General features: G+C 62.1%; 2 protein-coding genes across 6 annotated transcripts in view; both read right to left on the minus strand.

Annotated features, from left to right (window-relative positions):
* Positions 1–3,370: 3,370 nt before the first annotated feature.
* Positions 3,371–27,605, minus strand: part of SYT3 (synaptotagmin 3) — a 37,810-nt gene continuing 13,575 nt past the window's right edge. The window contains 5 exon segments of the mRNA XM_048293321.1: positions 3,371–3,475; positions 11,591–11,663; positions 16,885–17,014; positions 18,861–19,032; positions 21,125–21,245. Of these exon segments, the coding sequence (XP_048149278.1) occupies positions 11,595–11,663; positions 16,885–17,014; positions 18,861–19,032; positions 21,125–21,245 (492 nt within the window). The 3' untranslated portion in view covers positions 3,371–3,475; positions 11,591–11,594.
* On the minus strand, positions 6,019–7,834 carry LOC125320905. 5 transcript variants are annotated; one of them, XM_048293316.1, is made up of 4 exons: positions 7,345–7,829; positions 7,209–7,312; positions 7,019–7,125; positions 6,019–6,956 (listed from the first exon to the last, which is right to left on the minus strand). In XM_048293316.1, exons 1-4 carry the CDS (start codon positions 7,759–7,761, stop codon positions 6,199–6,201), a joined length of 1,386 nt encoding a protein of 461 aa, XP_048149273.1. In that variant the 5' UTR covers positions 7,762–7,829; the 3' UTR covers positions 6,019–6,198. The 5 variants fall into 5 exon arrangements, with proteins under 5 accessions (XP_048149273.1, XP_048149276.1, XP_048149275.1 ...); XM_048293319.1 differs by having other exon boundaries at positions 6,019–7,125; XM_048293318.1 differs by having other exon boundaries at positions 7,019–7,312.

Raw genomic sequence — 27,605 nt, forward strand, 5'->3', positions numbered from 1 at the left:
CCAGTGTCCCCAGTGTCCCCCCAGTGTCCCCCCAGTGTCCCCCAGTGTCCCCAAACCCCCCCGTGTCCCCCCCCCGTTCCCCAGTGTCCCCAGCCCCCCCAGTTTCCCCCCAGTATCCCCCAGTGCCCTTCAATGTCCCCAAAGTGCCTCCAGTATCCCCAGTGTCCCCAAAGCCCCCGGGACCCCCCCGTGTCCCCCAGTGTCCCCCAGTGTCCCCAAAGCCCCCGGGACCCCCCCCGTGTCCCCCAGTGTCCCCCCAGTGTCCCCAATGTCCCCCCCCCGTGTCCCCCCCAGTGTCCCCCAAACCCTCCCGTGTCCCCCCCGTGTCCCCCAGTGTCTTCCAGTGTCCCCAAAGCCCCCGGGACCCCTCCGTGTCCCCCCGTGTCCCCCAGTGTCCCCCCAGTGTCCCCCAGTGCCCCCCCCAATGTCCCCCCGTGTCCCCCCAGTGTCCCTCAAAACCCCCCCGTGTCCCCAATGTCCCCCCAGTGTCCTCCCCTGTCCCCCAGTATCCCCCAGTGTCCCCCCCCGTGTCCCCCCCGTGTCCCCCCCGTCCCCCAGTTGTCCCCAGTGTCCCCCAGTGTCCCCCAGTGTCTCCCCCCAGTTTCCCCCAATGTCCCCCCCTGTCCCTTGGTGACCCCAGTGCTCCCCAAATCCTGTCCCACCCGTGTCCCCCCCCCCGTCCCCCACGTGCCACCCCCCAGTATCCCCCAGTGTCCCCCAAAGTGTCCCCCAGTCCCCCCCCAGTGTCCCCCAGTGCCCTTCAATGTCCCCAATGTCCCCCAATGTCCCCCCAGTGTCCCCAGTGTCCCCCAGTGTCCCCAATGTCCCCCCAGTTTCTCCCAGTTCCCCCAGTGTCCCCCAGTGCCCTTCAATGTCCCCAAAGTGCCTCCAGTATCCCCAGTGTCCCCCCCACTGTCCCCCCAGTGTCCCCAAAGTGTCCCCCCAGTATCCCCCAGTGCCGCCCAGTGACCTCAGTGCCCTTCAATGTCCCCCAAAGTGTCCCCAGTGCCCCCCAGTGCCCCCCCAGTGTCCCCAGTTCCCCTAGTTTCCACCCAGTGCCCCCCAGTGTTCCCAGTCCCCCCGATGTCCCCCCAGTGATCCCCCCAGTATCCCCCCAGTGTCCCCCCATTATCCCCCAGTATCCCCCCCAGTATCCCCCCAGTGTCCCCAGTATCCCCAGTGTCCCCCCGCGGTGTCCCCCCCAATGTCCCCCCCAGTATCCCCCCAGTATCCCCCCAGTGTCCCCCCAGTGTCCCCAGTCCCCCCAATGTCTCCCCAGTCCCCCCCCAGTGTCCCCCCAGTGCCCCCCAGTATCACCAGTACCCCCAGTGTCCCCAATGTCCCCCCCAGTGTTCCCAGTGTCCCCAGTGCCCCAATTTCCCCCCCCAGTGTCCCCCCCAGTCCCCCCAGTATCCCCCCGATGTCCCCCCAGTCCCCCCCCCAATGTCCCCCCCAGTGTCCCCAGTATCCCCAGTGTCCCCCCCGATGTCCCCCCAGTATCCCCCCAGTGTCCCCCCAGTCCCCCCCCAGTATTCCCCCCAGTATCCCCCCAGTCCCCCCCAGTATCCCCCCAGTATCCCCCCAGTACCCCCCCCAGTCCCCCCCAGTATCCCCCCAGTGCCCCCCCAGTCCCCCCCAGTGTCCCCAATGTCCCCCCCAGTGTTCCCAGTGTCCCCAGTGCCCCCCCCCAGTGCCCCCCCAGTGCCCCCCCAGTCCCTCCCAGTCCCCGTCCCCAGTTCAGGAGGCTCACGCGGCTCTGGGGGGGTTTTATTCGGGGGGGGGCTTTTATGGGCTTTGGGGGACCCCCCCGGCCCCACCCAGGGACACGCGGGGGGGGGAGGGGCACACACGGACCGGGGGGGGAGGGGGCCGATTTTGGGGGACCCCCCAAGGACACACAAAGGGGGGGGAGGGGGCCGATTTTGGGGTCCCCCCAAAATACACACAAAGGGGGGGGGAGGGGGCCGATTTTGGGGACCCCCCAAGGACACACAAAGGGGGGGGGAGGGGCCGATTTTGGGGTCCCCCCATGGACACACAAAGGGGGGGAGGGGGCCGATTTTGGGGGACCCCCCCAAGGACACACAAAGGGGGGGGAGGGGGCCGATTTTGGGGTCCCCCCATGGACACACAAAGGGGGGGGAGGGGCCGATTTTGGGGTCCCCCCCATGGACACACAAAGGGGGGGGAGGGGCCGATTTTGGGGACCCCCCCATGGACACACAAAGGGGGGGGAGGGGGCCGATTTTGGGGACCCCCCAAGGACACACAAAGGGGGGGAGGGGCCGATTTTGGGGACCCCCCAAGGGACACACAAAGGGGGGGGGAGGGGCCGATTTTGGGGTCCCCCCATGGACACAGGGCCGATTTTGGGGTCCCCCCATGGACACACAAAGGGGGGGGAGGGGCCGATTTTGGGGTCCCCCCCATGGACACACAAAGGGGGGGGAGGGGCCGATTTTGGGGTCCCCCCAAAATACACACAAAGGGGGGGGAGGGGCCGATTTTGGGGTCCCCCAAGGACACACAAAGGGGGGGGAGGGGCCGATTTTGGGGACCCCCCAAAATACACACAAAGGGGGGGGAGGGGCCGATTTTGGGGTCCCCCCAAAATACACACAAAGGGGGGGAGGGGCCGATTTTGGGGACCCCCCAAGGACACACAAAGGGGGGGGAGGGGCCGATTTTGGGGTCCCCCCATGGACACACAAAGGGGGGGGAGGGGCCGATTTTGGGGTCCCCCCAAAATACACACAAAGGGGGGGGAGGGGCCGATTTTGGGGTCCCCCCAAGGACACACAAAGGGGGGGGAGGGGCCGATTTTGGGGACCCCCCAAGGACACACAAAGGGGGGGGAGGGGCCGATTTTGGGGACCCCCCAAGGACACACAAAGGGGGGGGAGGGGCCGATTTTGGGGACCCCCCATGGACACACAAAGGGGGGGGAGGGGCCGATTTTGGGGACCCCCCATGGACACACAAAGGGGGGGAGGGGCCGATTTTGGGGACCCCCAAAATACACACAAAGGGGGGGGAGGGGCCGATTTTGGGGACCCCCCAAAATACACACAAAGGGGGGGGAGGGGCCGATTTTGGGGTCCCCATGGACACATAAAGGGGGGGGAGGGGCCGATTTTGGGTCCCCCCATGGACACATAAAGGGGGGGAGGGGCCGATTTTGGGGTCCCCCCAAAATACACACAAAGGGGGGGGAGGGGCCGATTTTGGGGACCCCCCAAGGACACACAAAGGGGGGGAGGGGCCGATTTTGGGGACCCCCCCCAAAATACAAACACGGAGGGGTGGGGGAGGGGTGGGGGGAGGAATTTGGGGGTCCCCCCCCTCCCCCTCCCCCCCCGGATTTGGGGGTTCACAGTGGGGGGGGGCGGGGCCCCCCCGTGTCCAGCGGGGCCGGGGGGGGGGGCCCGGGGGTCCCCCAGTATGGCTTCGGTGTCGGGGCCCCCCCGGCCCGAACCTGCGGGAGAGAGGGCTCAGGAGCCGCCCAGTACGGCCCAGTACGGCCCAGTACGGCCCAGTACGGCCCAGTATGGCCCAGTATGGACCAGTATGGCTCCCAGTATGGCATAGAGGGCTCCCAGTACGAAAAGGTGCGTTCCCAGTATGGCCCAGAGCCGCCCCAATATGAAAAGGTGCGTTCCCAGTATGGCTCCCAGTATGGCCCAGTATGGCTCCCGGTATGGCTCCCAGTATGGCTCCCGGTATGGCTCCCAGTATGGCCCAGTATGGCTCCCAGTATGGCTCCCAGTATGGCTCCCAGTATGGCCCAGTATGGCTCCCAGTATGGCTCCCAGTATGGCTCCCAGTATGGCCCAGAGGGCTCCCAGTATGAAAAGGTGCGTTCCCAGTATGGCCCAGAGCCGCCCCAATATGAAAAGGTGCGTTCCCAGTATGGCCCAGTATGGCTCCCAGTATGGCTCCCAGTATGGTTCCCAGTATGGCTCCCAGTATGGCTCCCAGTATGGTTCCCAGTATGGAGCAATATGGCCCAGTATGGCTCCCAGTATGGTTCCCAGTATGGCTCCCAGTATGGCTCCCAGTATGGTTCCCAGTATGGTTCCCAGTATGGCCCAGTATGGCTCCCAGTATGGCTCCCAGTATGGTTCCCAGTATGGCACAGTATGGCCCAGTATGGTTCCCAGTATGGCTCCCAGTATGGTTCCCAGTATGGCTCCCAGTATGGCCCAGTATGGCTCCCAGTATGGCTCCCAGTATGGCTCCCAGTATGGTTCCCAGTATGGCCCAGTACGGCCCAGTATGGCCCAGAGGGCTCCCAGTATGGCATAGAGGTCTCCTAGTATGAAAAGGTGCGTTCCCAGTATGGCTCCCACTATGGCTCCCAGTATGGTTCCCAGTATGGACCAGTATGGCTCCCAGTATGGCCCAGTATGGCTCCCAGTATGGCATAAAGGGCTCCCAGTATGAAAAGGTGCGTTCCCAGTATGGCCCAGTATCGCTCCCAGTATGGCTCCCAGTATGGCTCCCAGTATGGCGCCCAGTATGGCTCCCAGTATGGCCCAGTATGGCTCCCAGTATGGCTCCCAGTATGGCTCCCAGTATGGCCCAGAGGGGTCCCAGTATGGCCCAGTATGGTTCCCAGTATGGCTCCCAGTATGGCTCCCAGTATGGCCCAGTATGGTTCCCAGTATGGCTCCCAGTATGGACCAGTATGGCTCCCAGTATGGCTCCCAGTATGGCGCCCAGTGTGGTTCCCAGTATGGTTCCCAGTATGGCTCCCAGTATGGCTCCCAGTATGGCCCAGTATGGTTCCCAGTATGGCTCCCAGTATGGACCAGTATGGCTCCCAGTATGGCTCCCAGTATGGTTCCCAGTATGGCCCAGTATGGCTCCCAGTATGGCGCCCAGTATGGTTCCCAGTATGGCGCCCAGTATGGTTCCCAGTATGGTTCCCAGTATGGCTCCCAGTATGGCTGCCAGTTATGGCCCAGTATGGCCCAGTATGGCTCCCAGTATGGCTCCCAGTATGGTTCCCAGTATGGCCCAGTATGGTTCCCAGTATGGCTCCCAGTATGGCTCCAGTATGGCTCCCAGTATGGCCCAGAGGGCTCCCAGTATGGCTCCCAGTATGGCTCCCAGTATGGCCCAGTATGGCTCCCAGTATGGCTCCCAGTATGGCTCCCAGTATGGCCCAGTATGGATCCCAGTATGGCTCCCAGTATGGTTCCCAGTATGGCGCAGTATGGCCCAGTATGGCCCAGTATGGCTGCCAGTATGGCTCCCAGTATGGTTCCCAGTATGGCCCAGTATGGCTCCCAGTATGGCCCAGTATGGCTGCCAGTATGGCTCCCAGTATGGCTCCCAGTATGGCTCCCAGTATGGCCCAGTATGGCTCCAGTATGGTTCCCAGTATGGTTCCCAGTATGGCTCCCAGTATGGCTCCCAGTATGGCTGCCAGTATGGCCCAGTATGGCTCCCAGTATGGCTCCCAGTATGGCTCCCAGTATGGTTCCCAGTATGGTTCCCAGTATGGCTCCCAGTATGGCTCCCAGTATGGTTCCCAGTATGGTTCCCAGTATGGCTCCCAGTATGGTTCCCAGTATGGCTCCCAGTATGGTTCCCAGTATGGCTCCCAGTATGGCTCCCAGTATGGCCCAGTATGGCTCCCAGTATGGCTCCCAGTATGGTTCCCAGTATGGCTCCCAGTATGGCTCCCAGTATGGCTCCCAGTATGGCCCAGAGGGCTCCCAGTATGAACAGGTGCGTTCCCAGTACGGCCCAGTGCCACCCCAGTATGAAAAGGTGCGTTCCCAGTATGGCCCAGTAGGGCATAGAGGGCTCCCAGTATGGCCCAGTATGGCCCAGAGGGCTCCCAGTATGAAAAGGTGCGTTCCCAGTACGGCCCAGTGCCCCCCCAGTCTGGCCCAGTGCCTCCCAGTATGAAAAGGTGCACTCCCAGTATGACCCAGTGCCCCCCAGTATAAAAAGGTGCACTCCCAGTATGGCCCAGTGCCCCCCAGTATTGCCCAGTGCCACCCCAGTATGAAAAGGTGCGCTCCCAGTATGGCCCAGTATGACCCAGAGGGCTCCCAGTATGGCCCAGAGGGCTCCCAGTATGAAAAGGTGCACTCCCAGTATGGCCCAGTGCCCCCAGTATTGCCCAGTGCCGCCCCAGTATGAAAAGGTGCGCTCCCAGTATGGCCCAGTGCCCCCCAGTATGGCTCAGAGGGCTCCCAGTATGAAAAGGTGTGCTCCCAGTATGGCCCAGTGCCGTCCCAGTATGGAAAGATGCGCTCCCAGTATGAAAAGGTGAGCTCCCAGTATGGCCCAGTATGGCTCAGTGGGCTCCCAGTATTTCCCAGTGCCCTCCCAGTATGGAAAGGTGCGCTCCCAGTATGGCCCAGTGCCCCCCCAGTATGGGCCAGTGCTGCCCCAGTATGGCATAGAGGGCTCCCAGTATGAAAAAGTGCGCTCCCAGTATGAAAAAGTGCACTCCCAGTACAGCCCAGTATGGCTTAGAGGGATCCCAGTATGGAAAGGTGCGCTCCCAGTATGGCCCAGTGCCCCCCAGTATTGCCCAGTGCCCTCCCAGTATGGTCTAGAGGGCTCCCAGTATGAAAAGGTGCACTCCCAGTATGACAAATCGGGCTCCCAGTATGAAAAGGTGCGCTCCCAGTATGGCCCAGTGCCCCCAGTATGGCCCAGTGCCACCCCAGTATGAAAAGGTGAGCTCCCAGTATGGCCCAGTGCCCCCCAGTATGGAAAGGTGCGCTCCCAGTATGGCCCAGTGCCGCCCCAGTATGAAAAGGTGCGTTCCCAGTATGGCCCAGTGCCACCCCAGTATGAAAAGGTGCGTTCCCAGTATGGCCCAGTGCCACCCCAGTATGAAAAGGTGAGCTCCCAGTATGGCCCAGTGCCGCCCCAGTATGAAAAGGTGCGTTCCCAGTATGGCCCAGTGCCCCCCAGTATGGCCCAGAGGGCTCCCAGTATGGCCCAGTGCCACCCCAGTATGAAAAGGTGTGCTCCCAGTATGGCCCAGTGCCCCCCAGTATGAAAAGGTGCGCTCCCAGTATGGCCCAGTATGACCCAGAGGGCTCCCAGTATGACCCAGAGGGCTCCCAGTATGGAAAGGTGCATTCCCAGTATGGCCTAGAGGGATCCCAGTATGAAAAGGTGCACTCCCAGTACGGCCCAGTGCCCCCCAGTATGAAAAGGTGCGCTCCCAGTATGACCCAGAGGGCTCCCAGTATGAAAAGGTGCACTCCCAGTATGGCCCAGTGCCGTCCCAGTATGGAAAGGTGCACTCCCAGTATGAAAAGGTGAGCTCCCAGTATGGCCCAGTGCCCCCCCAGTATGGGCCAGTGCCACCCCAGTATGGCATAGAGGGCTCCCAGTATGAAAAGGTGCGCTCCCAGTATGGCCCAGTGCCCCCCAGTATGGCCCAGTGCCGCCCCAGTATTGCCCAGTGCCGCCCCAGTATTGCCCAGAGCCCTCCCAGTATGAAAAGGTGCACTCCCAGTATGGTGAAGTGGCCTCCCAGTATGAAAAGGTGCGCTCCCAGTATGGTGAAGTGGCCTCCCAGTATGAAAAGGTGAGCTCCCAGTATGGCAAAGTGAGCTCCCAGTATGGCCCAGTGCCCCCCAGTATGAAATTGTGAACTCCCAGTATGAAATGGTGCCCCCCAGTATGGCAAGGTGAGCTCCCAGTATGACCCAGTGCCTCCCCCAGTATGGCCCAGTGGCCTCCCAGGATGAAAAAGTGAACTCCCAGTATGACCCAGTGCATTCCCAGTGCGACTCCCAGTCCCTCCCAGTGCTCCCAGTGCGGATCCCAGTTGCCCCCAGTCCCTCCCAGTGCATTCCCAGTCCCTCCCAGTGCTCCCAGTGTGGCTCCCAGTCGCTCCCAGTCCCTCCCAGTGCTCCCAGTTGCTCCCAGTCCCTCCCAGTCGCTCCCAGTGCTCCCAGTGCGGCTCCCAGTCCCTCCCAGTCCCTCCCAGTCCCTCCCAGTGCACCCAGTGTGGCTCCCAGTGTGGCTCCCAGTGTGGCTCCCAGTCCCTCCCAGTCGCTCCCAGTCCCTCCCAGTGCTCCCAGTACGGCTCCCAGTCCCTGCCAGTCCCTCCCAGTCGCTCCCAGTCGCTCCCAGTGCCTCCCAGTGCCTCCCAGTCCCTCCCAGTCCCTCCCAGTTGCTCCCAGTCGCTCCCAGTCCCTCCCAGTGCGGCTCCCAGCCCCTCCCAGTCCCTCCCAGTGCTCCCAGTGCGGCTCCCAGTCCCTCCCAGTCCCTGCCAGTCCCTGCCAGTCCCTCCCAGTGCTCCCAGTTGCTCCCAGTCCCTCCCAGTCGCTCCCAGTGCACCCAGTGTGGCTTCCAGCCCCTCCCAGTTGCTCCCAGCCCCTCCCAGTTGCTCCCAGTCCCTCCCAGTTGCTCCCAGTCCCTCCTAGTCCCTCCCAGTGCTCCCAGTGTGGCTCCCAGCCTCTCCCAGTTGCTCCCAGTCCCTCCCAGTGCTCCCAGTGCCTCCCAGTGTGGCTCCCAGTTGCTCCCAGTTGCTCCCAGTCCCTCCCAGTGCCTCCCAGTGCGGCTCCCAGTCCCTCCCAGTCGCTCCCAGTGCGGCTCCCAGTCCCTCCCAGTCCCTCCCAGTTGCTCCCAGTTGCTCCCAGTCCCTCCCAGTGTGGCTCCCAGTTGCTCCCAGTTGCTCCCAGTCCCTCCCAGTCGCTCCCAGTGCCTCCCAGTGCTCCCAGTGTGGCTCCCAGTCGCTCCCAGTGCTCCCAGTCCCTCCCAGTGCTCCCAGTGCCTCCCAGTGTGGCTCCCAGTTGCTCCCAGTTGCTCCCAGTCCCTCCCAGTGCCTCCCAGTGCTCCCAGTGCGGCTCCCAGTCCCTCCCAGTCCCTCCCAGTTGCTCCCAGTTGCTCCCAGTCCCTCCCAGTGTGGCTCCCAGTGCCTCCCAGTGTGGCTCCCAGTCGCTCCCAGTGCGGCTCCCAGCCCCTCCCAGTTGCTCCCAGTCCCTCCCAGTGCTCCCAGTGCCTCCCAGTGTGGCTCCCAGTGCCTCCCAGTGTGGCTCCCAGTCGCTCCCAGTGCGGCTCCCAGCCCCTCCCAGTTGCTCCCAGTCCCTCCCAGTGCTCCCAGTGCCTCCCAGTGTGGCTCCCAGTGCCTCCCAGTGTGGCTCCCAGTCGCTCCCAGTGCGGCTCCCAGCCCTTCCCAGTTGCTCCCAGTCCCTCCCAGTGCTCCCAGTGCCTCCCAGTGTGGCTCCCAGTCCCTCCCAGTCGCTCCCAGTCCCTCCCAGTGCTCCCAGTACGGCTCCCAGTCCCTGCCAGTCCCTCCCAGTGCCTCCCAGTCCCTCCCAGTCGCTCCCAGTCCCTCCCAGTTGCTCCCAGTTGCTCCCAGTCCCTCCCAGTCGCTCCCAGTCGCTCCCAGTCGCTCCCAGTCGCTCCCAGTTGCTCCCAGCCCCTCCCAGTCGCTCCCAGCCCCTCCCAGTCCCTCCCAGTGCGGCTCCCAGCCCCTCCCAGTCCCTGCCAGTCCCTGCCAGTCCCTCCCAGTGCTCCCAGTTGCTCCCAGTCCCTCCCAGTCGCTCCCAGTGCACCCAGTGTGGCTTCCAGCCCCTCCCAGTTGCTCCCAGCCCCTCCCAGTTGCTCCCAGTCCCTCCCAGTGCTCCCAGTGCCTCCCAGTGTGGCTCCCAGTTGCTCCCAGTTGCTCCCAGTGCGGCTCCCAGTCCCTCCCAGTCCCTCCCAGTCGCTCCCAGTGCCTCCCAGTCCCTCCCAGTCCCTCCCAGTTGCTCCCAGTTGCTCCCAGTCCCTCCCAGTGTGGCTCCCAGTTGCTCCCAGTTGCTCCCAGTCCCTCCCAGTCGCTCCCAGTGCCTCCCAGTGCTCCCAGTGTGGCTCCCAGCCCCTCCCAGTTGCTCCCAGTCCCTCCCAGTGCTCCCAGTGCCTCCCAGTGTGGCTCCCAGTTGCTCCCAGTTGCTCCCAGTCCCTCCCAGTGCCTCCCAGTGCTCCCAGTGCGGCTCCCAGTCCCTCCCAGTTGCTCCCAGTTGCTCCCAGTCCCTCCCAGTGTGGCTCCCAGTTGCTCCCAGTTGCTCCCAGTCCCTCCCAGTCGCTCCCAGTGCCTCCCAGTGCTCCCAGTGCGGCTCCCAGTCCCTCCCAGTCGCTCCCAGTGCTCCCAGTCCCTCCCAGTGCTCCCAGTGCGGCTCCCAGTCGCTCCCAGTCCCTCCCAGTGCTCCCAGTCCCTCCTAGTCCCTCCCAGTGCTCCCAGTGTGGCTCCCAGCCCCTCCCAGTTGCTCCCAGTTGCTCCCAGCCCCTCCCAGTTGCTCCCAGTCCCTCCCAGTGCTCCCAGTGCCTCCCAGTGTGGCTCCCAGCCCCTCCCAGTTGCTCCCAGTCCCTCCCAGTGCTCCCAGTGCCTCCCAGTGCGGCTCCCAGTCCCTCCCAGTCGCTCCCAGTCCCTCCCAGTCCCTCCCAGTGTGGCTCCCAGTTGCTCCCAGTCCCTCCCAGTCGCTCCCAGTGCCTCCCAGTGCTCCCAGTGCGGCTCCCAGTCGCTCCCAGTCGCTCCCAGTCGCTCCCAGTCCCTCCCAGTGCTCCCAGTTGCTCCCAGTCCCTCCCAGTGCTCCCAGTGCCTCCCAGTGCGGCTCCCAGCCCCTCCCAGTTGCTCCCAGTCCCTCCCAGTGCTCCCAGTGCCTCCCAGTGTGGCTCCCAGTCGCTCCCAGTGCGGCTCCCAGCCCCTCCCAGTTGCTCCCAGTCCCTCCCAGTGCTCCCAGTGCCTCCCAGTGTGGCTCCCAGTGCCTCCCAGTGTGGCTCCCAGTCGCTCCCAGTGCGGCTCCCAGCCCCTCCCAGTTGCTCCCAGTCCCTCCCAGTGCTCCCAGTGCCTCCCAGTGTGGCTTCCAGCCCCTCCCAGTTGCTCCCAGTCCCTCCCAGTGCTCCCAGTCCCTCCCAGTGTGGCTCCCAGTCGCTCCCAGTGCGGCTCCCAGCCCCTCCCAGTTGCTCCCAGTCCCTCCCAGTGCTCCCAGTGCCTCCCAGTGTGGCTCCCAGTGCCTCCCAGTGTGGCTCCCAGTCGCTCCCAGTGTGGCTCCCAGCCCCTCCCAGTTGCTCCCAGTGTGGCTCCCAGCCCCTCCCAGTCGCTCCCAGTCCCTCCCAGTGCTCCCAGTGCCTCCCAGTGTGGCTCCCAGCCCCTCCCAGTTGCTCCCAGTCCCTCCCAGTGCTCCCAGTGCCTCCCAGTGTGGCTCCCAGTGCCTCCCAGTGTGGCTCCCAGTCGCTCCCAGTGTGGCTCCCAGCCCCTCCCAGTCGCTCCCAGTGTGGCTCCCAGCCCCTCCCAGTCGCTCCCAGTGCCTCCCAGTGCTCCCAGTGCCTCCCAGTGTGGCTCCCAGTCGCTCCCAGTGTGGCTCCCAGCCCCTCCCAGTCGCTCCCAGTGCGGCTCCCAGCCCCTCCCAGTCGCTCCCAGCGCCTCCCAGTGCTCCCAGTGCCTCCCAGTGTGGCTCCCAGTGCCTCCCAGTGTGGCTCCCAGTGCCTCCCAGTGTGGCTCCCAGTCGCTCCCAGTGCGGCTCCCAGCCCCTCCCAGTCGCTCCCAGCCCCTCCCAGTCGCTCCCAGTGCGGCTCCCAGCCCCTCCCAGTGCCTCCCAGTCGCTCCCAGTGCGGCTCTCACGGGCTCAGTGCGGGCCCAGCGGCTCCCCCAGGGCGGGTTTGTCCCGCGCCGTCCCCTTGGTCAGAGCCTTCTCCTGGGGACGGACGGACACACGGACACGGGACAGGGACACACGGACACGGGGGGGGGACAGACGGACACGGGACAGGGACACACGGACACGGGGGGGGACAGACGGACACGGGGGGGACAGAGAGGGGACAGACGGACAGAGAGGGGACAGACGGACAGAGAGGGGACAGACACACGGACAGGGGAGACAGAGGGGACAGAGGGACAGACGGACAGAGAGGGGACACAGAGGGACAGACGGACGGACACAGGGATGGACACACGGACACAGGGGGGGACAGACGGACAGAGGGACAGGGACGGACACACGGACAGACGGACACAGGGACAGAGGGACACAGGGATGGACACACGGACACACGGACACACGGACAGGGACAGACGGACACAGGGATGGACAGACGGACACAGGGATGGACACACGGACACACGGACACACGGACGGACACACGGACACAGGGATGGACACACGGACACACGGACACACGGACACACGGACACACGGACACAGGGATGGACACACGGACACACGGACACACGGACACACGGACACACGGACACACGGACGGACACACGGACACAGGGATGGACACACGGACACAGGGATGGACACACGGACACACGGACACACGGACACACGGACGGACACACGGACACAGGGATGGACACACGGACACAGGGATGGACACACGGACACACGGACACACGGACACACGGACGGACACACGGACACAGGGATGGACACACGGACACAGGGATGGACACACGGACACACGGACACACGGACACACGGACGGACACACGGACACAGGGATGGACACAGGGACACAGGGATGGACACACGGACACACGGACACAGGGATGGACACACGGACACAGGGATGGACACAGGGACACAGGGATGGACAGACGGACACAGGGACGGACACACGGACACACGGACACAGGGATGGACACACGGACACAGGGATGGACACACGGACACACGGACACACGGACACACGGCCACACGGCCACACGGACAGGGACGGACACACGGACACAGGGATGGACACACGGACACACGGACACACGGACACACGGACACACGGACGGACAGAAGGACAGGGATGGACACAGGGACGGACACACGGACACATGGACAGGGACAGGGACGGACACACGGCCACAGGGATGGACACACGGACACACGGACACACGGACACACGGACACATGGACAGGGACAGGGACGGACACACGGACACAGGGATGGACACACGGACACACGGACACACGGACACACGGACACAGGGATGGACACACGGACACAGGGATGGACACACGGACACACGGACACACGGACACACGGACACACGGACAGGGACAGACAGACGGACACAGGGATGGACACACGGACACACGGACACACGGACACACGGACACAGGGATGGACACACGGACACACGGACACACGGACACACGGACACACGGACGGACACACGGACACAGGGATGGACACACGGACACACGGACACACGGCCACACGGACACACGGACACAGGGATGGACACACGGACACAGGGATGGACACACGGCCACAGGGATGGACACACGGACACAGGGATGGACACACGGACACACGGACACACGGACACACGGACACACGGACAGGGACAGACAGACGGACACAGGGATGGACACACGGACACACGGACACACGGACACACGGACAGGGACGGACACAGGGACACAGGGACGGACACACGGACAGGGACGGACACACGGACACAGGGATGGACACACGGACACACGGACAGGGACAGACAGACGGACACAGGGATGGACAGACGGACACAGGGATGGACACACGGACACACGGACACACGGACGGACACACGGACACAGGGATGGACACACGGACACACGGACACACGGACAGGGACAGACAGACGGACACAGGGATGGACACACGGACACAGGGATGGACACACGGACACACGGACACACGGACACACGGACGGACACAGGGATGGACACACGGACACAGGGATGGACACACGGACACACGGACACACGGACACACGGACACACGGACGGACAGAAGGACAGGGATGGACACAGGGACGGACACACGGACACATGGACAGGGACAGGGACGGACACACGGCCACAGGGATGGACACACGGCCACACGGACACACGGACACACGGACACACGGACAGGGACAGACAGACGGACACAGGGATGGACAGACGGACACAGGGATGGACACACGGACACACGGACACACGGACACACGGACGGACAGACGGACACAGGGATGGACACACGGACACAGGGATGGACACAGGGATGGACACACGGACACACGGACACACGGACACACGGACAGGGACAGACAGACGGACACAGGGATGGACACACGGACACACGGACACACGGACACACGGACAGGGACGGACAGACGGACACAGGGATGGACACACGGACACAGGGATGGACACACGGACACACGGACACACGGACAGGGACGGACACAGGGACACAGGGATGGACACACGGACAGGGACGGACACACGGACACAGGGATGGACACACGGACACACGGACACACGGACACACGGACGGACACACGGACACAGGGATGGACACACGGACACACGGACACACGGACAGGGACAGACAGACGGACACAGGGATGGACAGACGGACACAGGGATGGACACACGGACACAGGGATGGACACACGGACACACGGACACACGGACACACGGACAGGGACAGACAGACGGACACAGGGATGGACAGACGGACACAGGGATGGACACACGGACACAGGGATGGACACACGGACACACGGACACACGGACACACGGACAGGGACAGACAGACGGACACAGGGATGGACACACGGACACACGGACACACGGACACACGGACACACGGACACACGGACAGGGACAGACAGACGGACACAGGGATGGACACACGGACACACGGACACACGGACACACGGACACACGGACACACGGACAGGGACAGACAGACGGACACAGGGATGGACACACGGACACACGGACACACGGACACACGGACACACGGACGGACACACGGACAGGGACAGACAGACGGACACAGGGATGGACACACGGACACAGGGATGGACACACGGACACACGGACACACGGACACACGGACAGGGACGGACACACGGACAGGGGTCACTGTCAGGGCTCCCGGGGGTCCCCTATGGGATCCTGGGGTCCCTGTGGGATCCGGGGGGTCCCTGTGGGTCCCTATGGGGTCCTGGGGGTCCCTATGGGATTCAGGGGGTCCCTATGGGATCTGGGGGGTCCCTGTGGGTCCCTATGGGGTCCTGGGGGTCCCTATGGGATCTGGGGGGTCCCTGTGGGTTCCGGGAGTTCCCTGTGGGGTCCTGGGGGTTCCCCATGGCTTCAGGGGTTCCTATGGGATCTGGGGGGTCCCTGTGGGGTCCGGGAGTTCCCTATGGGATTCAGGGTGTCCCTGTGGGGTCCTAGGGGTCCCTATGGGATCCGGGGGGTCCCTGTGGGTTCCTTATGGGTTCAGGGGTTCCTATGAGATCCGGGGGGTCCCTATGGGATCCAGGGGTTCCCTATGGGTTCTTTATCGGTTATGGGGGTCCCTATGGGATCCAGGGGGTCCCTGTGGGTTCCTTATGGGTTCAGGGGTTCCTATGGGATCCAGGGGTTCCCTATGGGGTCCTGAGGGTCCCTGTGGGTCGCTCTGGAGTCCTGGGGGTCCCTATGGGGTCCGGGGGGCCCCAGGGGGTCCCTATGGGATCCCGTGGGTTCCTTATGGGTTCAGAGGTTCCTATGAGGTCCGGGGTGTCCCTGTGGGGTCCGGGGGTTTCCTATGGGGTCTGGGGGTTCCCTATGGGGTCCTGGGGTTCCCTATGGGATCCGGGGGTTCCCCTGTGGGATCCTGGGGGTCCCTGTGGGGTCCAGGGGTTTCCTATGGGATCCAGGGGGTCCCTATGGGATTCAGGGGGTCCCTGTGGGGTCCTGGGGGTCCCTGTGGGTTCTGGGGGGTCCCGGGGAGTCCTTATGGGATCCGGGGGTTCCCCTATGGGATCCGGGGGGTCCCTGTGGGGTCCGGGGGTTTCCTATGGGGTCCAGGGGGTCCCTATGGGTTCTTTATGGGTTATGGGGTTCCTTATGGGGTTCAGGGGTTCCCTATGGGGTCCGGGGGGTCCCTATGGGGTCCCGGGGGCCCCTGTGGGTTCCTTATGGGTTCAGGGGTTTCCTATGAGATCCGGGGGTTCCCTATGGGATCCAGGGGTTCCCTATGGGTTCTTTATGGGTTATGGGGTTCCCTATGGGATCCAGGGGTTCCCTATGGGGTCTGGGCGTTCCCTATGGGGTGCGGGGGGTCCCTATGGGGTCCTGGGGGTCCCTGTGGGTTCTGGGGGGTCCCGGGGAGTCCTTATGGGATCCGGGGGTTCCCCTGTGGGATCCTGGGGGTCCCTGTGGGGTCCGGGGGGTCTCTGTGGGGTCCTGGGGGTCCCTGGGGAGTCCTGTGGGTTCCTTATGGGTTCAGGGGTTCCTATGGGATCCGGGGGGTCCCTGTGGGGTCCGGGGGTTCCCCTATGGGATCCGGGGGGTCCCTGTGGGGTCCGGGGGTTTCCTATGGGGTCTGGGAGTTCCCTATGGGGTGCGGGGGGTCCCTATGGGGTCCTGGGGGTCCCTGTGGGTTCCTTATGGGGTTCAGGGGGTTCCTATGAGATCCGGGGGTTCCCTATGGGATCCAGGGGTTCCCTATGGGTTCTTTATGGGTTATGGGGCTCCTTATGGGGTTCAGGGGTTCCCTATGGGATCCGGGGGTTCCCTATGGGTTCCTTATGGGTTATGGGGCTCCTTATGGGGTTCAGGGGTTCCCTATGGGATCCGGGGGTTCCCTATGGGTTCCTTAGGGGTTCAGAGGTTCCTATGGGGTCCTGGGATCCCTATGGGGTCTGGGAATTCCCTATGGGATCCGGGGGGTCCCTATTGGGTCTGGGGGCTCCCGGGGGGTCCCTATGGGGTCCTTATGGGTTCAGGGGTCCCTATGGGATCCAGGGGTTTCCTATGGGATCCAGGGGTTTCCTATGGGATCCGGGGGGGTCCCAGGGGGGTCCTTATGGATTTAGGGGTTCCTATGGGATCCTGGGGGTCCCTGTGGGGTTCCGGGGGGTCCCTATAGCCGCCATAGGGGCGCTCTCACCTCGACCAGGGTGTGCCAGTGCTCGATGGGTTTGCGGGGGTTCGCCAACATCTGCGCCCAGTGCTCGCGGCCGGGGCCGTCGGCGTCGCTGCCCACGCGGCACAGCCCGATCACCTCGTTGTGCCCGATGCTGGGGGGGCACCAGGAGGGTCAGGGAGACCCCAAAATGGCCCCAAAAAATACCCCAAAAATACCCCAAAAATCCCACCAAAAAAACCAGTTTGGGGCAACCCCAAAATGGCACCAACATCCCCCCAAATCCGGCCCCGTCGGCGTCGCTGCCCACGCGGCACAGCCCGATCACCTCGTTGTGCCCGATGCTGGGGGGGCACCAGGAGGGTCAGGGAGACCCCAAAATGGCCCCAAAAAATACCCCAAAAATACCCCAAAAATCCCACAAAAAACCCCCCAGTTTGGGGCAACCCCAAAATGGCACCAACATCCCCCCAAATCCGGCCCCGTCGGCGTCGCTGCCCACACGGCACAGCCCGATCACCTCGTTGTGCCCGATGCTGGGGGGGCACCAGGAGGGTCAGGAGGACCCCAAAATCCCCCAAAAATACCCCAAAAATCCCGAAAAAACCCCCCAGTTTGGAGCGACCCCAAAATCCCCCAAAACAACCCCAAATCCGGCCCCGTCGGCGTCGCTGCCCACGCGGCACAGCCCGATCACCTCGTTGTGCCCGATGCTGGGGGGGCACCAGGAGGGTCAGGGAGACCCCAAAATCCCCCCAAAATCCCACAAAAATCTCCCAAAAATCCCACAGAAAAACCCCGGTTCGGGGCGACCCCAAAATCCCCCAAAATCCCTGAAAATCCCCCAAAATCCCCGAAAATCCCCCAAAAATCCCTAAAATTCCCCCAAAAATCCCCTAAAAATCCCCCAAAAATGTCCCGGTTTGGGGTCACCCCAAACAGCCCCAAAATCCCCCCCAAAGACCCCCTAAACACCCTCCAAGACCCCCCAAAGACCCCCCAGTATCCCCCAGTACCAACCAGTTGAAGCCAACGATGGTGACGACGTTGATGCTCTCATGGAGGACACCAACCGAGGGGTGTCCCATTGATCTGGGATGACCCCAAACACCCCAAAACCCCTCTAAATCCCCCGAAAACTCCTCTAAATCACCCCAAAACCCCTCCAAGACCCCTCCAACACCCCCAAAGACCCCCCAGGACCCTCTAAAGCCCCCCCAGTACCAACCAGTGGAAGCCAACGATGGTGACGACGCTGACGCTCTCATGGAGGACATCAACCAAGGGGTGTCCCATTGATCCGGGATGACCCCAAACTCCCCAAAACCCCTCTAAATCACCCCAAAACCCCTCTAAACCCTTCTAAAGACCCTCCAGGACCCCTCCAACACCCCCAAAGACCCCCAGGACCCTCTAAAGCCCCCGCAGTACCAACCAGTGGAAGCCAACGATGGTGACGACGTTGACACTCTCATGGAGGACACCAACCGAGGGGTGTCCCATTGATCCGGGATGACCCCCAAACCCCCCAAAGCCCCCCAAAACCCCTCTAAATCCCCCCAAACCCCCCCCCAAAGCCTCCCCAGGACCCTCCCAGCGGCCCCAGCGCGCACCAGTTGTAGTCGACGACGGCGATGGTGAGGCTGACGTGGTGCACGCTCTCGTGGGGGACGTCGAACGAGGGGCGTCCCACTGATCCGGGATGACCCCAAACACCCCAAAACCCCTCTAAATCACCCCAAAACCCATCCAGGACCCCTCCAAGACCCCCAAAGACCTTCCAAGACCCCTCAGAAGCCCCCCAGTACCAACCAGTGGAAGCCAGCGATGGTGACGACGTTGACGCTCTCATGGAGGACATCAACCGAGGGGCGTCCCATTGATCCGGGATGACCCCAAACCCCCCAAAACCCCTCTAAATCCCCCCAAAACCCCTCTAAATCACCCCAAACCCCCCCCCAAAGCCTCCCCAGGACCCTCCCAGCGGCCCCAGCGCGCACCAGTCGTAGTCGACGACGGCGATGGTGAGGCTGACGTGGTGCACGCTCTCGTGGGGGACGTCGAACACGAGCGCCTCGTTGTAGTTGGGGTTCAGGGTGTTCTTCTTGATGGACGTCTTGCGCTTCTTCAGCCGCCGGCCCTCGGCCATCAGCGACGCCTTCACGTAGGGGTCTGCGGGGGGGGGGGAGGGGGGAGCCCTGTGGGACCCCCGTGGGGCCACCCCCACCCCATGGCAGCCCAGAACATCCCCTAAAGGTCACAATGGCCCATGGACCGCCCGTGGTGGCCCCATGGCACCCCCTAAAGCCCCATGGCAGCCCATGGCAGCCCATGGCAGCCCAGAACATCCCCTAAAGGTCATAATGGCCCATGGACCGCCCGTGGTGGCCCCATGGCACCCCCTAAAGCCCCATGGCAGCCCATGGCAGCCCATGGCAGCCCAGAACATCCCCTAAAGGTCACAATGGCCCATGGACCGCCTGTGGTGGCCCCATGGCACCCCCTAAAGCCCCATGGCACCCCATTGAAGCCCAGAACATCCCCTAAAGGTCATAATGGCCCATGGACGGCCTGTGGTGGCCCCATGGCACCCCCTAAAGCCCCACAGCACCCCATAGCACCCCATGGCACCCCCTAAAGCCCCATGGCACCCCATGGCACCCCATAGCACCCCATGGCCCCCCATGGCAGCCCAGAACATCCCCTAAAGGTCATAATGGCCCATGGACGGCCTGTGGTGGCCCCATGGCACCCCCTAAAGCCCCATGGCAGCCCATGGAACCCCATGGCACCCTATGGCAGCCCAGAACATCCCCTAAAGGTCATAATGGCCCATGGCACCCCATGGCACCCCATGGCACCCCATGGCACCCCATGGCACCCCATGGCACCCTATGGCACCCCATGCAACCCCAGAACATCCCCTAAAGGTCATAATTGTCCATGGACCGCCTGTGGTGGCCCCATAGCACCCCATGGCACCCCATGGTACCCCATGGTACCCCATGGCACCCCATGGCACCCCATGGCAGCCCATAGCACCCCATAGCAGCCCCATGGACCCCATAGCACCCCCTAAAGCCCCATGGACCCCATGGCACCCCATAGCAGCCCCATGGACCCCATAGCACCCCCTAAAGCCCCATGGACCCCATGGCACCCCATAGCAGCCCCATGGACCCCATAGCACCCCCTAAAGGCCACAATGGCCCATGGATCCCCCCCATGGTAGCCCCATGGCACCCCATAGCACTTCATGGCACCCCATGGCACCCCATGGCACCCCCTAAAGCCCCATGGCACCCCATGGACCCCATAGCACCCCATAGCACCCCATGGACCCCATGGCACCCCCTAAAGGCCACAATGGCCCATGGACCCCCCATGGTAGCCCCATGGCACCCCATAGCACTTCATGGCACCCCATGGCACCCCCTAAAGCCCCATGGACCCCATGGCACCCCATAGCACCCCGTGGACCCCATAGCACCCCATGGACCCCATGGCACCCCATGGCACCCCATGGCAGCCCCATGGACCCCATGGCACACCTGAGCCCACCTGAGCACGTCCATGACCCACCTGAGTAGCCCGTGAGGTCCATGGCCCCCTGTCCCACCCTTGTGCCCACCTGTGCCCACCTGTGCCCCCCCATGACCCACCTGAGTAGCCCGTGAGGTCCATGGCCCCCTGTCCCACCACTGTGCCCACCTGTGCCCACCTGTGCCCACCTGAGTAGCCCGTGAGGTCCATGGCCCCCTGTCCCACCCTTGTGCCACACCTGTGCCCACCTGTGCCCACCTGTGCCCACCTGTGCCCACCTGAGTAGCCCGTGAGGTCCATGGCCCCGTGTCCCACCCCTGTGCCACACCTGTGCCCACCTGTGCCCACCCGTGCCCACCTGAGTAGCCCGTGAGGTCCATGGCCCCCTGTCCCACCACTGTGCCACACCTGTGCCCACCTGTGCCCACCTGTGCCCCCCCATGACCCACCTGAGTAGCCCGTGAGGTCCATGGCCCCCTGTCCCACCACTGTGCCACCCCTGTGCCACACCTGTGCCCACCTGTGCCCCCCCATGACCCACCTGAGTAGCCCGTGAGGTCCATGGCCCCGTGTCCCACCCCTCTGCCACCCCTGTGCCACACCTGTGCCCACCTGTGCCCACCCGTGCCCACCTGTGCCCACCTGAGTAGCCGGTGAGGTCCATGGCCCCCTGTCCCACCCCTGTGCCCACCTGTGCCCACCCGTGCCCACCCGTGCCCACCTGAGTAGCCGGTGAGGTCCATGGCGCGCAGGTTGGAGGCGCGGATGACGGTGACCGTGAGGCGCCCGGCCGTGGGCAGGTAACAGAGAGAGAAATTCACCTCGCCCAGGTCGGCCTTCTCCTGGGGGCACAGCGGGCACAGGTGAGGGGCACAGGGACTGGGGAGGGGCACAGGGACAGGGGAGGGGCACAGGTGGGTGACAGGGACAGGGACAGGTGAGGGTGGCAGGGACAGGTGAGGGGCACAGGTGGGTGACAAGGAGAGGGACAGGTGAGGGGCACAGGTGAGGGACGGGGGGGACAGGTGAGGGGCACAGGGACAGGGACAGGTGGGTGACAGGACTGGGGAGGGGCACAGGGACAGGTGAGGGGCACAGGTGGGGTGACAGGTGACAGGACTGGGGAGGGGCACAGGGACAGGTGAGGGGGCACAGGTGGGTGACAGGACTGGGGAGGGGCACAGGGACAGGTGAGGGGCACAGGTGGGTGACAGGACTGGGGAGGGGCACAGGGACAGGTGAGGGGCACAGGTGGGTGACAGGACTGGGGAGGGGCACAGGGACAGGTGAGGGGCACAGGTGGGTGACAGGACTGGGGAGGGGCACAGGGACAGGTGAGGGGCACAGGTGGGTGACAGGGACAGGTGTGGGTGACAGGACAGGTGAGGGGCACAGGTGGGTGACAAGGAGAGGGACAGGTGAGGGGCACAGGGACAGGGACAGGTGGGTGACAGGACTGGGGAGGGGCACAGGGACAGGTGAGGGCACAGGTGGGTGACAGGGACAGGTGACAGGAACAGGGACAGGTGGGTGACAGGACAGGGACAGGGACAGGTGGGTGATGGGACAGGGACAGGGGGGTGACAAGGACAGGTGAGAGGGCCCAGGTGAGGGTGACAGGGACAGGTGAGGGTGACAGGACAGGTGAGGGACAGGTGAGGGGACAGGGACAGGTGAGGGGCACAGGTGGGTGACAAGGACAGGGACAGGTGAGCAACAGGTGAGGGTGACAGGCCCAGGTGAGGGTGACAGGACAGGTGAGGGGACAGGGACAGGTGGGTGACAGGGACCGGGGGGTGACAAGGACAGGTGAGCGGGCCCAGGTGAGGGTGACAAGGACAGGTGAGGGGGACAGGGACAGGTGAGGGTGACAGGACAGGTGAGGGGACAGGGACAGGTGAGGGTGACCGGGACAGGGGGGTGACAAGGACAGGTGAGAGGGCCCAGGTGAGGGGTGACAGGGGACAGGTGAGGGTGACAGGGACAGGGGGGTGACAAGGACAGGTGAGAGGGCCCAGGTGAGGGTGACAAGGACAGGTGAGGGGGACAGGGACAGGTGAGGGTGACAGGGGCGGGACAGGGACAGGTGAGGGGACACAGGTGGAGGGTGACAGGGACAGGTGAGGGTGACAGGCACAGGTGAGGGTGAGAGGACAGGTGAGTGACAGGTGGGTGACCGGGACAGGTGAGTGACAGGTGAGGGGATAGGGACAGGTGAGTGACAGGTGGGTGCCAGGGACAGGTGAGTGACAGGTGGGTGACAGGGACAGGTGAGTGACAGGTGAGGGGATAGGGACAGGTGAGTGACAGGTGGGTGACAGGGACAGGTGAGTGACAGGTGAGGGGATAGGGACAGGTGAGTGACAGGTGGGTGACAGGGACAGGTGAGTGACAGGTGGGTGACAGGGACAGGTGAGGGGGCCCCAGGTGCCCCGGGGTCAGGGGGGACACAGGGCCACAATCCCAGCTGCACCCAACAACTGGGGACAAACTGGGACAAACTGGGGACAAACTGGCACCAACTGGGACAAACTGGGGACAAACCGGGCACAAACTGGGCACAACTGGGGACAAACTGGGGACAAAGTGGGAACACCACTGGGGAAAAACTGGGACAAACTGGGAACAAACTGGGCACAAACTGGGATAAACTGGGCACAAACTGGGGGCACACTGGGGCCAAACTGGGGACAAACTGGGGGCAAACTGGGACAAACTGGGACAAACTGGGGCAAAACTGGGGGCAAACTGGGACAAACTGGGGGCAAACTGGGACAAACTGGGACAAACTGGGACAACGTGGAAACAACTGGGGACAAACTGGGGACAAAGTGGAAACAAACTGGGGACAAAGTGGAAACAAACTGGGACAAACCGGGACAAACTGGGAACAAACTGGGACAAACCGGGGACACACTGGGGGGAAACTGGGACAAACTAGGAACAAAGTGGGACAAACTGGGAACAAACTGAGGAAAAACCGGGACAAACTGGGAACAACTGGGCACAAACTGGGGACCAACTGGGCACAACCTGGGGGCAAACTGGGACAAACTGGGGACAAACTGGGCACAAACTGGGGGCACACTGGGACCAAACTGGGGGCAACCCTGGGACAAACTGGGGGCAACCTGGGACAAACTGGGACAAAGTGGAACCAACTGGGACAAAGTGGAAACAAACCTGGGGACAAAGTGGAAACAAACTGGGACAAACCGGGACAAACTGGGGGGAAACTGAGACAACCTAGGAACAAAGTGGGACAAACTGGGAACCAAGTGGGGAAAAACTGGGGGCAAACTGGGGACAAAGTGGGGGACAAAGTGGGAACAAACTGGGAACCAACTGGGGACAAACTGGGACAAAGTGGAACAAACTGGGGACAAACTGGGCACACACTGGGCACACACTGGGACACAGTGGAAACCAACTGGGGACAAACTGGGCACAACTGGGCACAAACTGGGACAAACTGGGCACAAACTGGGACAAACTGGGCACAACCTGGGGACAAACTGGGGGCAAACTGGGGACAAAGTGGGGACAAAGTGGGAACAAACTGGAGACAAACTGGGACAAACTGGGCACAAACTGGGCACAAACTGGGACAACCTGGGCACAACCTGGGCACAAACTGGGAACAAACTGGGGACAAAACTGGGACAAACTGGGAACAAACTGGCACAAACTGGGCACAAACTGGGACAAACTGGGCACCAACTGGGACAATCTGGGGACAAACTGGGACAAACTGGGGGCAAACTGGGACAACTGGGACCAACTGGGGACAAACTGGGACAAAGTGGAAACCACCTGGGACAAACCGGGACAAACTGGGAACAAACTGGGACAAACCGGGGACAAACTGGGGGGAAACTGGGACAAACTAGGAACAAACTGGGACAAACTGGGGACAAACTGGGGAAAAAACTGGAACAAACTGGGACAAACCGGGACAAACTGGGAACAAACTGGGCACAAACTGGGCACAAACTGGGACAAACTGGGCACAAACTGGGGACAACGTGGGGACAAACTGGGGACAAAGTGGGGCACAAACCTGGGAAAACCTGGGACAAACTGGGACAAACTGGGACCAACTGGGCACAAACTGGGACACACTGGGAACAAACTGGGGAAAAACTGGGGGCAAACTGGGACAAAGTGGGAACAAACTGGGAACAAACTGGGACAAACCGGGACAAACTGGGAACAAACTGGGCACAAACTGGGCACAAACTGGGACAAACTGGCACAAACTGGGGACAACTGGGCACAAACTGGGCACAAACTGGGCACAAACTGGGACAAACTGAGCACAAACTGGGGACAAACTGGGGACAAACTGGGGGCAAACTGGGACAAACTGGGACAAACTGGGAACAAACTGGGCACAAACTGGGCACAAACTGGGACAAACCTGGGCACAAACTGGGAACAAACTGGGGCACAAACTGGGGACAAACTGGGACAAACTGGGAAGAAACTGGGAACAAACTGGGCACAAACTGGGACACACTGGGCACAAACTGGGAACAAACTGGGCACCAACTGGGCACAAACTGGGACAACTGGGCACAAACTGGGGACAAACTGGGGACAAACTGGGGACAAACTGGGCACAAACTGGGACAAACCGGGACAAACTGGGAACAAACTGGAGACAAACTGGGACAAACTGGGCACAAACTGGGCACAAACTGGGGACAAACTGGGCACAAGCTGGGCACAAACTGGGGAAAAACTGGGACAAACTGGGGACAAAGTGGGGACAAACTGGACAAACTGGGCACAAACTGGGGAAAAACTGGGACAAACTGGGACAAACTGGGCACAAACTGGGACAAACTGGGAACAAACTGGGGAAAAACTGGGGACAAAGTGGGGACAAAGTGGGAACAAACTGGGAACAAACTGGGACAAACCGGGACAAACTGGGAACAAACTGGGCACAAACTGGGCACAAACTGGGACAACTGGGCACAAACTGGGAACAAACTGGGCACAAACTGGGGACAAACTGGGACAAACTGGGAAGAAACTGGGGACAAAGTGGGGACCAAGTGGGAACAAACTGGGCACAAACTGGGGACAAACTGGGCACAAACTGGGCACAAACTGGGACAAACTGGGCACAAACTGGGGACAATCTGGGGACAAACTGGGGACAAACTGGGACAAACTGGGACAAACTGGGGACAACTGGGACAAAGTGGAAACAAACTGGGGACAAAGTGGAAACAAACTGGGACAAACCGGGACAAACTGGGAACAAACTGGGACAAACCGGGGACAAACTGGGGGGAAACTGGGACAAACTAGGAACAAAGTGGGACAAACTGGAACAAAGTGGGGAAAAACTGGGGGCAAACTGGGGACAAAGTGGGGACAAAGTGGGAACAAACTGGGACAAACTGGGACAAACTGGGAACAAACTGGGCACAAACTGGGACAAACTGGGACAACTGGGAACAACTGGGGGCAAACTGGGGACAAACTGGGGACAAACTGGAGACAAACTGGGACAAACTGGGCACAAACTGGGACAAACTGGGAACAAACTGGGCACAAACTGGGAACAAAGTGGGGAAAAACTGGGGGCAAACTGGGGACAAAGTGGGAACAAACTGGGACAAACCGGGACAAACTGGGCACAAACTGGAGACAAACTGGGACAAACTGGGCACAAACTGGGCACAAACTGGGGGCAAACTGGGGACAAACTGGGGACAAACTGGGGACAAACTGGGCACAAACTGGGACAAACTGGGAACAAACTGGGCACAAACTGGGCACAAACTGGGACAAACTGGGCACAAACTGGGAACAAACTGGGAACAAACTGGGACAAACTGGGACAAACTGGGAACAAACTGGGCACAAACTGGGCACAAACTGGGACAAACTGGGCACAAACTGGGAACAAACTGGGAACAAACTGGGGACAAACTGGACAAACTGGGAACAAACTGGGCACAAACTGGGCACAAACTGGGACAAACTGGGCACAAACTGGGGACAATCTGGGGACAAACTGGGACAAACTGGGGGCAAACTGGGACAAACTGGGACACACTGGGGACAAACTGGGACAAAGTGGAAACAAACTGGGGACAAAGTGGAAACAAACTGGGACAAACCGGGACAAACTGGGAACAACCTGGGACAAACCGGGGACAAACTGGGGGGAAACTGGGACAAACTAGGAACAAACTGGGACAAACTGGGGACAAACTGGGGAAAAACTGGGAACAAACTGGGACAAACCGGGACAAACTGGGAACAAACTGGGCACAAACTGGGCACCAACTGGGGAAAAACTGGGACAAACTGGGGACAAAGTGGGGACAAACTGGGACAAACTGGGCACAAACTGGGGAAAAACTGGGACAACCTGGGACAAACTGGGCACAAACTGGGACAAACTGGGAACAAACTGGGGAAAAACTGGGGACAAAGTGGGGACAAAGTGGGAACAAACTGGGAACAACCTGGGACAAACCGGGACAAACTGGGAACAAACTGGGCACAAACTGGGCACAAACTGGGACAAACTGGGCACAAACTGGGAACAAACTGGGCACAAACTGGGGACAACCTGGGACAAACTGGGAAGAAACTGGGAACAAACTGGGCACAAACTGGGACAAACTGGGCACAAACTGGAACAAACTGGGCACAAACTGGGCACAAACTGGGACAAACTGGGCACAAACTGGGGACAAACTGGGGACAAACTGGGGACAAACTGGGACAAACTGGGACAAACTGGGGACAAACTGGGACAAAGTGGAAACAAACTGGGGACAAAGTGGAAACAAACTGGGACAAACCGGGACAAACTGGGGGAAACTGGGACAAACGGGGACAAACTGGGGGAAACTGGGACAAACTAGGAACCAAGTGGGACAAACTGGGAACAACGTGGGGAAAAACTGGGAACAAACTGGGGACAAACTGGGGACAAAGTGGGGACAAACTGGGGACAAAGTGGGAACAAACTGGGAACCACGTGGGAACAAACTGGGACAAACTGGGACAAACTGGGAACAAACTGGGCACAAACTGGACAAACTGGGACAAACTGGGAACAAACTGGGGGCAAACTGGGGACAAACTGGGGACAAACTGGAGACAAACTGGGACAAACTGGGCACAAACTGGGACAAACTGGGAACAAACTGGGCACAAACTGGGAACAA

Source organism: Corvus hawaiiensis, unplaced genomic scaffold, assembly GCF_020740725.1.
Source record: "Corvus hawaiiensis isolate bCorHaw1 unplaced genomic scaffold, bCorHaw1.pri.cur scaffold_281_ctg1, whole genome shotgun sequence".
Classification (NCBI taxonomy): Eukaryota; Metazoa; Chordata; class Aves; order Passeriformes; family Corvidae; genus Corvus; species Corvus hawaiiensis.